We start from the raw sequence: 14897 nt of genomic DNA on the forward strand, positions 1-14897 counted from the left end.
GTTCACGACAGTGATCCACACAGTGCGCACGACAGCGATCCACACTGTGTGCACTACGGCGATCCACAGAGTGTTCACGGCAGTGATCCACACAGTATGCACTACAGCGATCCACACAGTGTGCACTACAGTGATCCACACAGTGTGCACGTCAGCGATCCACACAGTGTGCACGACAGCGATCCACACAGTGTGCACGACAGCGATCCACACAGTGTTCACGACAGTGATCCACACAGTGTGCACGACAGCGATCCACACAGTGTGCACGACAGCGATCCACACAGTGTTCACGACAGTGATCCACACAGTGCGCACGACAGCGATCCACACTGTGTGCACTACGGCGATCCACAGAGTGTTCACGGCAGTGATCCACACAGTGTTCACGACAGTGATCCACACAGTGTTCACTACAGCGACCCACACAGTGTTCATGACAGCGACCCACACAATGTTCACGACAGCGATTCACACAGTGTACACGTCAGCGATCAACACAGTGTGCACTACAGCGATCCACACAGTGTGCACGACAGCGATCCACACAGTATGCACTACAGCGATCCACACAGTGTGCACGTCAGCGATCCACACAGTGTGCACTACAGCGATCCACACAGTGTGCACTACAGCGATCCACACAGTGTGCACTACAGCGACCCACACAGTGTTCATGACAGCGACCCACACAATGTTCACGACAGCGATTCACACAGTGTACACGTCAGCGATCAACACAGTGTGCACTACAGCGATCCACACAGTGTGCACGACAGCGATCCACACAGTGTGCACTACAGCGATCCACACAGTGTTCACGACAGCGATCCACACAGTATGCACTATAGCGATCCACACAGTGTGCACTACAGCGATCCACACAGTGTGCACATCAGCGATCCACACAGTGTGCACTACAGCGATCCACACAGTGTGCACTACAGCGATCCACACAGTGTGCACTACAGCGATCCACACAGTGTTCAGGACAGCGATTCACACAGTGTGCACGACAGCGATCAACACAGTGTGCACGACAGCGATCCACACAGTGTGCACTACAGCGATCCACACAGTGTGCACTACAGCGATCCACACAGTGTTCACGACCGTGATCCACACAGTGTTCACTACAGCGATCCACACAGTGTTCACGACAGCGATCCACACAGTGTGCACTACAGCGATCCACACAGTGTTCACGACAGCGATCCACACAGTGTTCACTACAGCGATCCACACAGTGTTCACGACAGCGATCCACACAGTGTGCACGATAGCGATCCACACAGTGTGCACTACAGCGATCCACACAGTGTTCACTACAGCGATCCACACAGTGTTCACGACAGCGATCCACACAGTGTTCACTACAGCGATCCACACAGTGTTCACGACAGCGATCCACACAGTGTTCACTACAGCGATCCACACAGTGTTCACGACAGCGATCCACACAGTGTTCACGACAGCGATCCACACAGTGTTCACTACAGCGATCCACACAGTGTTCACTACAGCGATCCACACAGTGTGCACGACAGCGATCCACACAGTGTGCACGATAGCGATCCACACAGTATGCACTACAGCGATCCACACAGTGTTCACGACAGCGATCCACACAGTGTGCACGATAGCGATCCACACAGTATGCACTACAGCGATACACACAGTGTGCACTACAGCGATCCACACAGTGTTCACGACAGCGATCCACACAGTGTGCACGATAGCGATCCACACAGTATGCACTACAGCGATCCACACAGTGTTCACTACAGCGATCCACACAGTGTGCACGATAGCGATCCACACAGTATGCACTACAGCGATACACACAGTGTGCACTATAGCGATCCACACAGTGTACACGTCAGCGATCCACACAGTGTGCACGACAGCGATCCACACAGTGTGCACGACAGCGATCCACACAGTGTTCACGATAGCGATCCACACAGTGTGCACGACAGCGATCCACACAGTGTTCACTACAGTGATCCACACAGTGTGCACGACAGCGACCCACACAGTGTGCACGACAGTGATCCACACAGTGTGCACTACAGCGATCCACACAGTGTTCACTACAGCGATCCACACAGTGTTCACGACAGCGATCCACACAGTGTTCACGACAGCGACCCACACAGTGTTCACGACAGTGATCTACACAGTGTTCACGACAGCGACCCACACAGTGTGCACGACAGCGATCCACACAGTGTTCACGACAGCGACCCACACAGTGTTCACGACAGTGATCCACACCGTGTTCACAACAGCGACCCACACAGTGTTCACGACTGCGACCCACACAGTGTTCACGACAGCGACCCACACAGTGTGCACGACAGCGGTCCACACAGTGTTCACGACAGCGATCCACACCGTGTTCACGTCAGCGATCCACACCGTGTTCACGACAGCGACCCACACAGTGTTCACGACAGCGACCCACACAGTGTTCACGACAGCGACCCACACAGTGTTCACTACAGTGATCCACACAGTGTGCACGACAGCGACCCACACAGTGTGCACGACAGTGATCCACACAGTGTGCACTACAGCGATCCACACAGTGTTCACTACAGCGATCCACACAGTGTTCACGACAGCGATCCACACAGTGTTCACGACAGCGACCCACACAGTGTTCACGACAGTGATCTACACAGTGTTCACGACAGCGACCCACACAGTGTGCACGACAGCGATCCACACAGTGTTCACGACAGCGACCCACACAGTGTTCACGACAGTGATCCACACCGTGTTCACAACAGCGACCCACACAGTGTTCACGACTGCGACCCACACAGTGTTCACGACAGCGACCCACACAGTGTGCACGACAGCGGTCCACACAGTGTTCACGACAGCGATCCACACCGTGTTCACGTCAGCGATCCACACCGTGTTCACGACAGCGACCCACACAGTGTTCACGACAGCGACCCACACAGTGTGCACTACAGCGATCCACACAGTGTGCACATCAGCGATCCACACAGTGTGCACTACAGCGATCCACACAGTGTGCACTACAGCGATCCACACAGTGTTCAGGACAGCGATTCACACAGTGTGCACGACAGCGATCAACACAGTGTGCACGACAGCGACCCACACAGTGTGCACGACAGCGATCCACACAGTGTTCACGACAGCGACCCACACAGTGTTCACGACAGTGATCCACACCGTGTTCACAACAGCGACCCACACAGTGTTCACGACTGCGACCCACACAGTGTTCACGACAGCGACCCACACAGTGTGCACGACAGCGGTCCACACAGTGTTCACGACAGCGATCCACACCGTGTTCACGTCAGCGATCCACACCGTGTTCACGACAGCGACCCACACAGTGTTCACGACAGCGACCCACACAGTGTTCACGACAGCGACCCACACAGTGTGCACTACAGCGATCCACACAGTGTGCACATCAGCGATCCACACAGTGTGCACTACAGCGATCCACACAGTGTGCACTACAGCGATCCACACAGTGTTCAGGACAGCGATTCACACAGTGTGCACGACAGCGATCAACACAGTGTGCACGACAGCGATCCACACAGTGTGCACTACAGCGATCCACACAGTGTGCACTACAGCGATCCACACAGTGTTCACGACCGTGATCCACACAGTGTTCACTACAGCGATCCACACAGTGTTCACGACAGCGATCCACACAGTGTTCACTACAGCGATCCACACAGTGTTCACGACAGCGATCCACACAGTGTGCACGATAGCGATCCACACAGTGTGCACTACAGCGATCCACACAGTGTTCACTACAGCGATCCACACAGTGTTCACGACAGCGATCCACACAGTGTTCACTACAGCGATCCACACAGTGTTCACTACAGCGATCCACACAGTGTTCACGACAGCGATCCACACAGTGTTCACTACAGCGATCCACACAGTGTTCACGACAGCGATCCACACAGTGTTCACGACAGCGATCCACACAGTGTTCACTACAGCGATCCACACAGTGTTCACTACAGCGATCCACACAGTGTGCACGACAGCGATCCACACAGTGTGCACGATAGCGATCCACACAGTATGCACTACAGCGATCCACACAGTGTTCACGACAGCGATCCACACAGTGTGCACGATAGCGATCCACACAGTATGCACTACAGCGATACACACAGTGTGCACTACAGCGATCCACACAGTGTTCACGACAGCGATCCACACAGTGTGCACGATAGCGATCCACACAGTATGCACTACAGCGATCCACACAGTGTTCACTACAGCGATCCACACAGTGTTCACGACAGCGATCCACACAGTGTGCACGACAGCGATCCACACAGTGTGCACGACAGCGATCCACACAGTGTTCACGATAGCGATCCACACAGTGTGCACGACAGCGATCCACACAGTGTTCACTACAGTGATCCACACAGTGTGCACGACAGCGACCCACACAGTGTGCACGACAGTGATCCACACAGTGTGCACTACAGCGATCCACACAGTGTTCACTACAGCGATCCACACAGTGTTCACGACAGCGATCCACACAGTGTTCACGACAGCGACCCACACAGTGTTCACGACAGTGATCTACACAGTGTTCACGACAGCGACCCACACAGTGTGCACGACAGCGATCCACACAGTGTTCACGACAGCGACCCACACAGTGTTCACGACAGTGATCCACACCGTGTTCACAACAGCGACCCACACAGTGTTCACGACTGCGACCCACACAGTGTTCACGACAGCGACCCACACAGTGTGCACGACAGCGGTCCACACAGTGTTCACGACAGCGATCCACACCGTGTTCACGTCAGCGATCCACACCGTGTTCACGACAGCGACCCACACAGTGTTCACGACAGCGACCCACACAGTGTTCACGACAGCGACCCACACAGTGTTCACGACAGCGACCCACACAGTGTTCACTACAGTGATCCACACAGTGTGCACGACAGCGACCCACACAGTGTGCACGACAGTGATCCACACAGTGTGCACTACAGCGATCCACACAGTGTTCACTACAGCGATCCACACAGTGTTCACGACAGCGATCCACACAGTGTTCACGACAGCGACCCACACAGTGTTCACGACAGTGATCTACACAGTGTTCACGACAGCGACCCACACAGTGTGCACGACAGCGATCCACACAGTGTTCACGACAGCGACCCACACAGTGTTCACGACAGTGATCCACACCGTGTTCACAACAGCGACCCACACAGTGTTCACGACTGCGACCCACACAGTGTTCACGACAGCGACCCACACAGTGTGCACGACAGCGGTCCACACAGTGTTCACGACAGCGATCCACACCGTGTTCACGTCAGCGATCCACACCGTGTTCACGACAGCGGCCCACACAGTGTTCACGACAGCGACCCACACAGTGTTCACGACAGCGACCCACACAGTGTGCACTACAGCGATCCACACAGTGTGCACTACAGCGATCCACACAGTATGAACGACAGCGACCCACACAGTGTTCACGGCAGCGATCCACACAGTGTTCACAACAGCGATACACACAGTGTGAACGACAGTGACCCACACAGTGTTCACGACAGCGATCCACACAGTGTGCACTACAGCGAACCACACAGTGTTCACGACAGCGACCCATACAGAGTGTATGGGCTGGAGGGGGTTACAGAGATAGGGAGGGTGTGTCGGGGCTGGAGGAGGTGACTGAGATATGGAGGGGTGTAGGGGCTGGAGGGGGTTACAGAGATAGGGAGGGGGTGTAGGGGCTGGAGGAGGTTACAGAGATAGGGAGGGGGTGTAGGGTCTGGAGGAGGTGACAGAGATAGGGAGGGGGTGTAGGGGCTGGAGGAGGTGACTGCGATGGGGAGGGGTGAAGGGGCTAGAAGAGGTTACAGAGATAGGAGGGGGTGTAGGGGCTGGAGGGGGTTACAGAGATAGGGAGGGGGTGTAGGGGCTGGTGGAGGTTACAGAGATAGGGAGGGGTTGTAGGGGTTGGAGGAGGTGACTGCGATGGGGAGGGGTGAAGGGGCTAGAAGAGGTTACAGAGACAGGGAGAGGTATAGGGGCTGGAGGAGGTTACAGGGATAGGGAGGGGTGTAGGGTCTGGAGGAGGTTACAGGGATAGGGAGGGGTGTAGGGTCTGGAGGAGGTTACAGGGATAGGGAGGGGTGTAGGGTCTGGAGGAGGTTACAGGGATAGGGAGGGGTGTAGGGTCTGGAGGAGGTTACAGGGATAGGGAGGGGTGTAGGGTCTGGAGGAGGTTACAGGGATAGGGAGGGGTGTAGGGTCTGGAGGAGGTTACAGGGATAGGGAGGGGTGTAGGGTCTGGAGGAGGTTACAGGGATAGGGAGGGGTGTAGGGGCTGGAGGAGGTAACAGGAATGACGAGAGGTGAACCAGCCAGACACCATGAGAATATTGTCGAACAGAGGTACTCCATTGTGTCCCAGCTGGAGATGGTGAGGAGAGGGTTAAACCAGATGTTGAGGGAGTGCAGGATGAGTCAGGCTCTGATTAATCGGAATGCCGGAGCTGGAATTATTGATGTGGGCAGCAGCTGGGAGGGAGCAGGTGTGGACAGGTCACTCGTTGATGGTGTGAATGAATGGAGGGGGTGGAGGGGTCACAGGCAGGCAGTTTACTGATGGAAGGAACATGTCAATTGCTGCAATTTACAGAACAGCTCATCTCATCCTGACAGCATTGGACAACAAGGGCTGACAGTGACTTTAATCTGATCCCCCAGTGGGACGGCTGGCCTCATTTCAGATGGTTGAGAATCACCAGAGACTTTATGAAAGCCCTTGAAGCAATTAAGGAACTTATTCCAGCCTCTCACCTCAGGGAACGTTAGTGAGCTCATTACTGTTCCAAGGCCAGTGGCAATTCACCAATCAAACAGAGGCTGAAAAATCGACTGTCAGTGGGGGGGCCGGAAACGAGGTGACAAAGCTTTCCCTTTATGGGAAATAACATGATTTCTGCAGAATCATTGTTTATTCCATTGCCACAGCACCTGTCACGACATCACTGCAGAGATCTAGAGCCTTTCCGCCCATTGTATCTGCACTAACCCTCTGACAGTACGGCACTCCCTCAGTACTAACCCTCTGACAGTACGGCACTCCCTCAGTACTGACCCTCTGACAGTGTGGCATTCCCTCAGCACTGACCCTCCCATAGCGCGTCACTCCCTCAGCACTGACCCTCTGACAGTACAGCACTCCCTAAGCACAGACCTCTGACAGTGCGGCACTCCCTCAGCACTGACCCTCCCACAGTGCGGCACTCCCTCAGCACTGACCTTCTGACAGTGCGGCACTCCCTCAGCACTGACCCTCTGACAGTACAGCACTCCCTCAGTACTGACCCGCTGACAGTGCGGCACTCCCTCAGCACTGACCCTCTGACAGTGCGGCACTCCCTCAGCACTGACCCTCTGACAGTGCGGCACTCCCTCAGCACTGACCCTCTGACAGTGCGGCACTCCCTCAGCACTGACCCTCTGACAGTGCGGCACTCCCTCAGCACTGACCCTCTGACAGTGCGACACTCCCTCAGCACTGACCCTCTGACAGTGCGACACTCCCTCAGCACTGACCCTCCGACAGTGCGGCACTCCCTCAGTACTGACCCTCCGACAGTGCGGCACTCCCTCAGTACTGACCCTCCGACAGTGCGGCATTCCCTCAGCACTGACCCACTGACAGTGCGGCACTCCCTCAGCACTGACCCTCTGACAGTGCGTCACTCCCTCAGCACTGACCCTCTGACAGTGCAGCACTCCCTCAGTACTGACCGTCTGACAGTGCAGCACTCCCTCAGTACTGACCCTCTGAACACGATGCTCTATGTCACTGTGTTGGCATTGGGTATCCTATTTGCCTGTTCCCTGTATGAATTTTCAATTAATTATATTTTCTCTTTGATTGACAGGGTGTTCCTGGTAAATCTGGCCCGAGAGGACAGAGGGGTCCGACCGTAAGTATTTGTCACTGTGCCCCCTCAGAAATGGCTTTACCAGCTACTGAGGCGGCTGGGGACTACAGCGGTCTTTGTGTTGACTAGATCTGAATATTTACAATCGGCTTGGTAAAATGTCAGTTAACGAAGGTATTGATATTGTCAAAGCTGCTGTGAATCATAGGATGAACTCATTTGGATGTTTGATTCCAAACTGATCACAGAGTTGAACAAATGCCTGTTTTCTGCTGGAGGCTTCGCACTGGGTCTGGACTTAGACAGCACTGCCTTTTGTTCTCTGGGGAAAAGGGGGATGTTGTCGGGAGTTGAGTGACAGTTTACTAAAGGCTGTCAGGGAAGGAGGGGGTGCAGGGAGGTTTCCTAGACTGATTCCTGTGCTGGCAGGACTGATGGGATGAAGAGAGAGTGTGTTCACTGGAGTTTAGAAGAGTTCAGAGAGGGATCTCTGTTGGAATTCTAACAGGACAAGACAGGAGAGATGCTAGAAAGATTTTCCCAGTGACCAGAGACTCCAGAACCAGGGTATACCATGAGGAGATGAGGAGACTGAGACAAAGAGAAATCTCTTCACCCAGCGAGTGGGAAGCCTGTGGAATTCTCTGCCTCAGAAGGAGTTATATAAACTTCTTATGGATGAAGGGATCAAAGAGCATGGGGAAGAAATCAGGACCAGGGGACTGAGTTGGATGATCAGCCATGATCATATTGGATGCTGGAACAGGCTCAAAGGGCCGAATGGCCTACTCTTGCTCCTATTTTTTGTGTTTGACGCACACAATGGGCAGGAAAGCATCGGGTTTAAGAAGGACTGAGAACCTGAGAAACTGGGCAGAAGGAGGGCAGAAACAGAGTCACTCCCAATTTACTCAATCAATCTCACTTCCTGATTTTAAACACCTCGGTTAATCCCCTCCAGAACTTTCTCTGCTCCACAGAGAACAATCCTAGCTTCTCCAGCTCCTCGGCCTGAGTGACTGCTCAACTAATGATGATGAAGGATGGCTCCAAAATCCAGAATGACCACAAAGAAAACTGGTCAATTAGGATCCAATCAGATGCACAGAAAGCACCTGAGAGGGAAAGAGAGAGTGGATTCTGAAAGAAATGAAAGAGATCTAATGGGAAAAGAGGAATTAAACATATAAAAGTCTTGAAGAATAATTCAGTAGCTGTCTATAAGTGATTGACCTGTTTCCGATGTTTTTGTTTCGGGACTGAACAAGATCGAGTGGCAAGAACCAAACATCTTTTTATCAACAGGTTCCTCCTGCCATCGATATCCAGACAAGCATTCTGCTGTGACTTTGATTAATGGGAAAATCCCGAAATTCCTCAGAACTGGAGGGAATTACAGAATGAGTTTGTGTTTTTGTGAAACTGATTATGGAATGAGGTGGAGTTGCCCAGTTTGCTGTGGTTGACATCATCACTGTGTGTCGTGAAGTTATTTATCCTCCAATTAAGGAGCGTGTTGGGAAAGCCCTCCACCTCGACAGTAAAAGCTCACCCATTTATTTCTGTCTGAATCTTTCACGGTTTGTGGTGAATGTTTTGCAGGGTCCACGTGGAGGTCGTGGCCCAAGAGGTCCCACTGGAAAACCAGGAGCAAAGGTACGGACTGAGTGGGATCACTGAGGATACGGAATCATTTCTCACCTTCACCCGTTGCTGAGATTGACTGTGTGTTGTCTCTGTGTGTCCTTAGGGAACATCTGGAAGTGACGGTCCCCCTGGTGGGCCTGGGGAAAGGGTAAGTGAGGTGTCCGTGACTGACAAGTGGACGCCCATCCTGTCAATGATCTGGTCCTTTGAGCTGGTTCTGCTCCCTGACAGGATCGAATGGATCTCCAAACCGTCTGGAACCTGACGGGAGCTTGTGTCCCCTCTCTATCCCCGTCCAGCTTTCAGTTCCTCACTGAGGAGCATCAGCAGTGAAGCAGCTCCCACTGGCTGTTTCACCTCGACACGCTGTGACCCAGGCACTGCTTCAGGGATTTAGTGAATGATCTGTCTCCGACTAACACATCCAACATCTTCACAGCAACTACAATTTGCATTTATATAGCAGCCTTGAGGGAATTACAGCCTCAAAGCCATTTGAGGAAAATAAAGCAAGAGGTTACAGAGATAGGGAGGGGGTGTAGGGGCTGGTGTAGGTTACAGAGATAGGGAGGGGGTGTAGGGGCTGGAGGGGGTTACAGAGATCAGGAGGGGGTGTAGGGGCTGGAGGAGGTTATAGAGATAGGGAGGGGGTGTAGGGGCTGGAGGAGGTTATAGAGATAGGGAGGGGGTGTAGGGGCTGGAGGGGGTTACAGAGATAGGGAGGGGGTGTAGGGGCTGGAGGGGTTATAGAGATAGGGAGGGGTGTAGGGTCTAGAGGGGGTTACAGAGATAGGGAGGGGGTGTCGGGGCTGGAAGAGGTTACAGAGAGAGGGAGGGGGTGTCGGGGCTGGATGAGGTTACAGAGAGAGGGAGGGGTGCAGGGGCTGGAGGAGGTTACAGAGATAAGGAGGGGGTGTAGGGGCTGGAGGGGGTTACAGAGATAGGGAGGGGGTGTAGGGGCTGGAGGAGGTTACAGCGATAGGGAGGGGGTGTAGGGGCTGGAGGAGGTTACAGAGATAGGGAGGGGGTGTAGGGATTGGAGGGGGTTACAGAGATATGGAGGGGGTGTAGGGGCTGGAAGAGGTTACAAAGAGAGGGAGGGATGTAGGTGCTGGAGGGGGTTACAGAGATAGGGAGGGGGTGTAGGGGCTGGAGGAGGTTACAGCGATAGGGAGGGGGTGTAGGGGCTGGAGGAGGTTACAGAGATAGGGAGGGGGTGTAGGGGCTGGAGGGGGTTACAGCGATAGCGAGGGGGTGTAGGGATTGGAGGGGGTTACAGAGATATGGAGGGGGTGTAGGGGCTGGAAGAGGTTACAGAGAGAGGGAGGGATGTAGGTGCTGGAGGGGGTTACAGAGATAGGGAGGGGGTGTAGGGGCTGGAGGGGGTAACAGAGATAGAGAGGGGGTGTAGGGGCTGGAGGAGGTTACAGCGATAGGGAGGGGGTGTAGGGGCTGGAGGAGGTTACAGAGATAGGGAGGGGGTGTAGGGGCTGGAGGGGGTTACAGAGATATGGAGGGGGTGTAGGGGCTGGAAGAGGTTACAGAGAGAGGGAGGGATGTAGGTGCTGGAGGGGGTTACAGAGATAGGGAGGGGGTGTAGGGGCTGGAGGGGGTTACAGCGATAGCGAGGGGGTGTAGGGGCTGGAGGGGGTTATAGAGATAGGGAGGGGGTGTAGGGGCTGGAGGGGGTTATAGAGATAGGGACGGGTGTAGGGGCTGGAGGGGGTTACAGAGATAGGGAGGGGGTGAAGGGGCTGGAGGGGGTTACAGAGATAGGGAGGGGTGTAGGGGCTGGAGGAGGTGACAGAGATAGGGAGGGGGTGTCGGGGCTGGAGGGGGTTACAGAGAGAGGGAGGGGTGTAGGGGCTGGAGGGGGTTATAGAGATAGGGAGGGGGTGTAGGGGCTGGAGGGGGTTACAGCGATAGCGAGGGGGTGTAGGGGCTGGAGGGGGTTATAGAGATAGGGAGGGGGTGTAGGGGCTGGAGGGGGTTATAGAGATAGGGAGGGGTGTAGGGGCTGGAGGGGGTTACAGAGATAGGGAGGGGGTGAAGGGGCTGGAGGGGGTTACAGAGATAGGGAGGGGTGTAAGGGCTGGAGGAGGTGACAGAGATAGGGAGGGGGTGTAGGTGCTGGAGGGGGTTACAGAGAGAGGGAGGGGTGTAGGGGCTGGAGGGTGGGGAGAGCCGATGATGTTAGTCGAGTTCAGAGCTGAATATTGTGACCGAGGGAGTGGAGGCTGTTGCCGATAGTCTCCTGGATACAGTTCCAGTTCCTTTACTTCCAGAAGGTTCTCTTGGCTGATGTCTCGACTGAGAGACATTTCCCAAAAGGGGAAAGGTCGAGTAGGTTGGGCCTGGTTTGATGGAAACAGCTCATTGTCTAATCACCATCTGACAATCTGAGCTGGTCACTGAGATGGGGCGGTCAGTCCGATGTTGGCTCCATCTTCAGGCTCTGGACATAAGGACCATGTGAGCTGCTTGGAGCTGACAGGGACATGGTGTGGACCCTCCAGCCTGTGAGGGATACCTGTGTTCCAAGAGACATTCCCAGGCTCTGTAATGTTTCATCTTTATTCTGTTTGTTTTCTCAGGGACCTCCAGGACCCCAGGGCCCCACTGGATTTGCCGGGCCGAAAGGGCCTCCAGTAAGTAAACTGTTCCCTTTCTGTGGAGATTCCTGAGCAGCCTGGCCCCGGCCTGGGCTCCATTCCATTCCAATGCAGAAACCAAACCTCCAGCTTCCCAAGTAAACACTGCATCAAGGCCCAATCAGAACCTTGGTACCTGATCTGAATGTGTATAGGAAGATCCCACTGCCTTTGGAGCCACATTCTTGTTGCGTATCCTCGGGAGGGAAAGCTGAAGGTTTCATGGTCAGATCGAATTGGTAGGACTTACAACCAGCGCGATCTGTTACTCACTGAGCCCTGCTTTCCCCAGGAGCTGGCTAACCTCACTGACACTTTGCCCCTCTCGCCTGCTGTCCCCGACCCCTTTCCGTTCCCCTCGGTTCTGCACCTCACCTGTCCTACCCTCCACCTGCTCCCCTCACTATCTCTTGCCTATTCTCTACCTCTGCCTCACTCTCCTGTGGCTTGGCTCCATTGGTCATCCTGAACATTTGGAGAGGTCAAAGGGTTATCTACCATCACACCCCTTCCCCCAGCTCCCCTGACCACCCCCACCCCCACCCCCACCCCTACCCCTACCCCTACCCCTACCCCTGGTGTAGCACTGGCAGAAGCTGCATGCTCTGATTGGCTGGGGCTCTCAGCCAATGGGCTTTCTATTTGATCTGGGGAAGATGTTACTAGTGTCTCAGTTAATCACCTGCTTTCAATCTAATGATCCCAGAACAAGGAGATATAGGGTTCTCTCTGACACTGCAGCCAATGGGCATGGGCCCCCATGTCAGCCTGGGATTTAAACTCTCATCTTGTGCCATCCCTCTGTGTTCATACCATTCCTACACCTCGCCTCTCTGAGCTCTACACGTTCATGTGTTTGCAGGGACCCGCTGGTAAGGATGGATTACCAGGACATCCTGGACAGAGGGGCGAGACTGTGAGTATAACTCCTGTCACTGGGACGAGAATCCTGCTTTTTACCGGAGAGGCTGGTACAGGGAAAGGGGGCAGTGAAGCTGCTCTTTGGTTGGGGGCCACATGGCATTAAGAAAGAATGTTTATATAAATTTATTAGAACTTTGAGGTGGAATAAACATTGTGAATAACTGATATATTTACATTTCTCAAAGACATTTGATAAGGTGCTACTTGAATAGTTATAAGTAAAATGAGAAATCTTGGGTGGGTGGAGGGTAGGTGACAGATTAACATGGATCAAGGATTGAGTGACCAATAGAGAGTAACCCTAAATAGGTCACTTTCAGTTTGAGAGCAATCAGAGCTCGGGACTCAACATGTTATAATTTATACCAATGACTAGGACAGGAGGTCTGAAACTTGCTGGTGGCTAAAAGGTAAGAAAGTGAGGAGTTGTGAAGAGAATATCAGGAGATCCGTAAGGAGCAAAAACTGAGTGAGTGGGAAAGTATTTGTCAGATAGAGTGTATTGTGGGAAATTGTCGACTTCTCCAGGGAGAGCAGTGTTTCATAAAAACGGAGAGGGATTGCGCAGCTGTGCAGTACAGAGGGATTTGTGGGTCCTGGTTCATCAACAAGGTCAGGAAACAGGGTCAGAGAGTGATCAGGAAGAGAACTGGAATGTTTGAGAGGAACAAATTGTAAAACTGGGGATGTTTTCTTACAGTTTAAAATGTACTGGATGGTGGTGAGACCACGGGAACACTGGGCACAGTCCTGGATTGCTCAGTTATAAAAGGATATCATTACATTAGGAGCAGTTCAGAGAAAGTTCACTCGAGTGATTCCTGGGGTGAGGGGGTTATCTAATGAGGGAAGGATGAACAGGCTGGACCTGTATCCATTGGGGTGATGAAGAATGTGAGGGATCTTATTGAAACCTATCAGATCCCGAGGGACCTTGTCAGGATGGAGACTGAGAGAATGCTTCCCCTTGTACAAGGGTCTAGAGTGAGGGGACATGGGTTAGTAATGAAGGGTCTCCCATTGAAGACACATGGTGAGGAGGAGTGTTATTTCCCAAGAATTTATGGGTCCCTTCCCAAGGCAGTAGTGGAGGTTGGGCCATTGGATATTTCTTAGGTGGACGTTTGAGGTTGGTAGATTGACAAATGAAGGTCAAAGGTGACTGAGCATAGGTGGGAACCTGGAGTCAAGGCTGCAATCAGATGAGCCACAATCCTATTCAGAAAAGGAGCAGGTTTGAGGGACTGAATGGCCTACATCAGTCCCTAATTCCAATGTTTGGACGGTCAGTATCCTGCTCCTCAGGAAGGGGAGACTGGCCTGGGAGGGGGCAGTGCAGATTCATTAGAATAACCCTTTCCTCCCAGCATCAATGACGAGGCTGGGTTGTATCGACCGGCCTGCAAGGCCCTGAGTATGGAAGATTAAACAGTAATTTTAGATTGTGTTCAGGTTGTTGCTGGATATTGGGTATTACAGAATGGGATACACCTGCTCAGGGAGTCAATGCAAAGCAAGTGTTTGAGAAATTTGGATTTTTGTCTCATCGAAGTTTCTGATGGGCAATTCTACCTTGACAGGCATCACAGATATTTCCAAACAGCCTTCAGGCAAGTTATGATCGGCTTTGAGAGTGAAACCTAGAGTTTGTGTGAGAATTAAAGTCAAGAATCTTTTCTAGATTGTTTGTTTG

At 53.2% G+C, this 14897-nt stretch overlaps 1 protein-coding gene across 7 annotated transcripts in view; it reads left to right on the top strand.

Annotated features, from left to right (window-relative positions):
• col11a1a (collagen, type XI, alpha 1a) overlaps positions 1-14897 on the top strand; it is a 490074-nt gene that overhangs the window by 352161 nt on the left and 123016 nt on the right. For all 7 annotated transcript variants that reach the window (XM_087990322.1, XM_087990323.1, XM_087990324.1 and 4 more), the window contains 5 exons: positions 7980-8024; positions 9585-9638; positions 9733-9777; positions 12224-12277; positions 13143-13196. In XM_087990322.1, the coding sequence (XP_087846448.1) occupies positions 7980-8024; positions 9585-9638; positions 9733-9777; positions 12224-12277; positions 13143-13196 (252 nt within the window). The remainder of the gene's footprint in view (positions 1-7979; positions 8025-9584; positions 9639-9732; positions 9778-12223; positions 12278-13142; positions 13197-14897) is intronic.

Source organism: Chiloscyllium plagiosum, unplaced genomic scaffold (genome assembly GCF_037043375.1).
Source record: "Chiloscyllium plagiosum isolate Xiang-an unplaced genomic scaffold, Cpla_swu_hap1 HiC_scaffold_9, whole genome shotgun sequence".
In the NCBI taxonomy this organism is placed as follows: Eukaryota; Metazoa; Chordata; class Chondrichthyes; order Orectolobiformes; family Hemiscylliidae; genus Chiloscyllium; species Chiloscyllium plagiosum.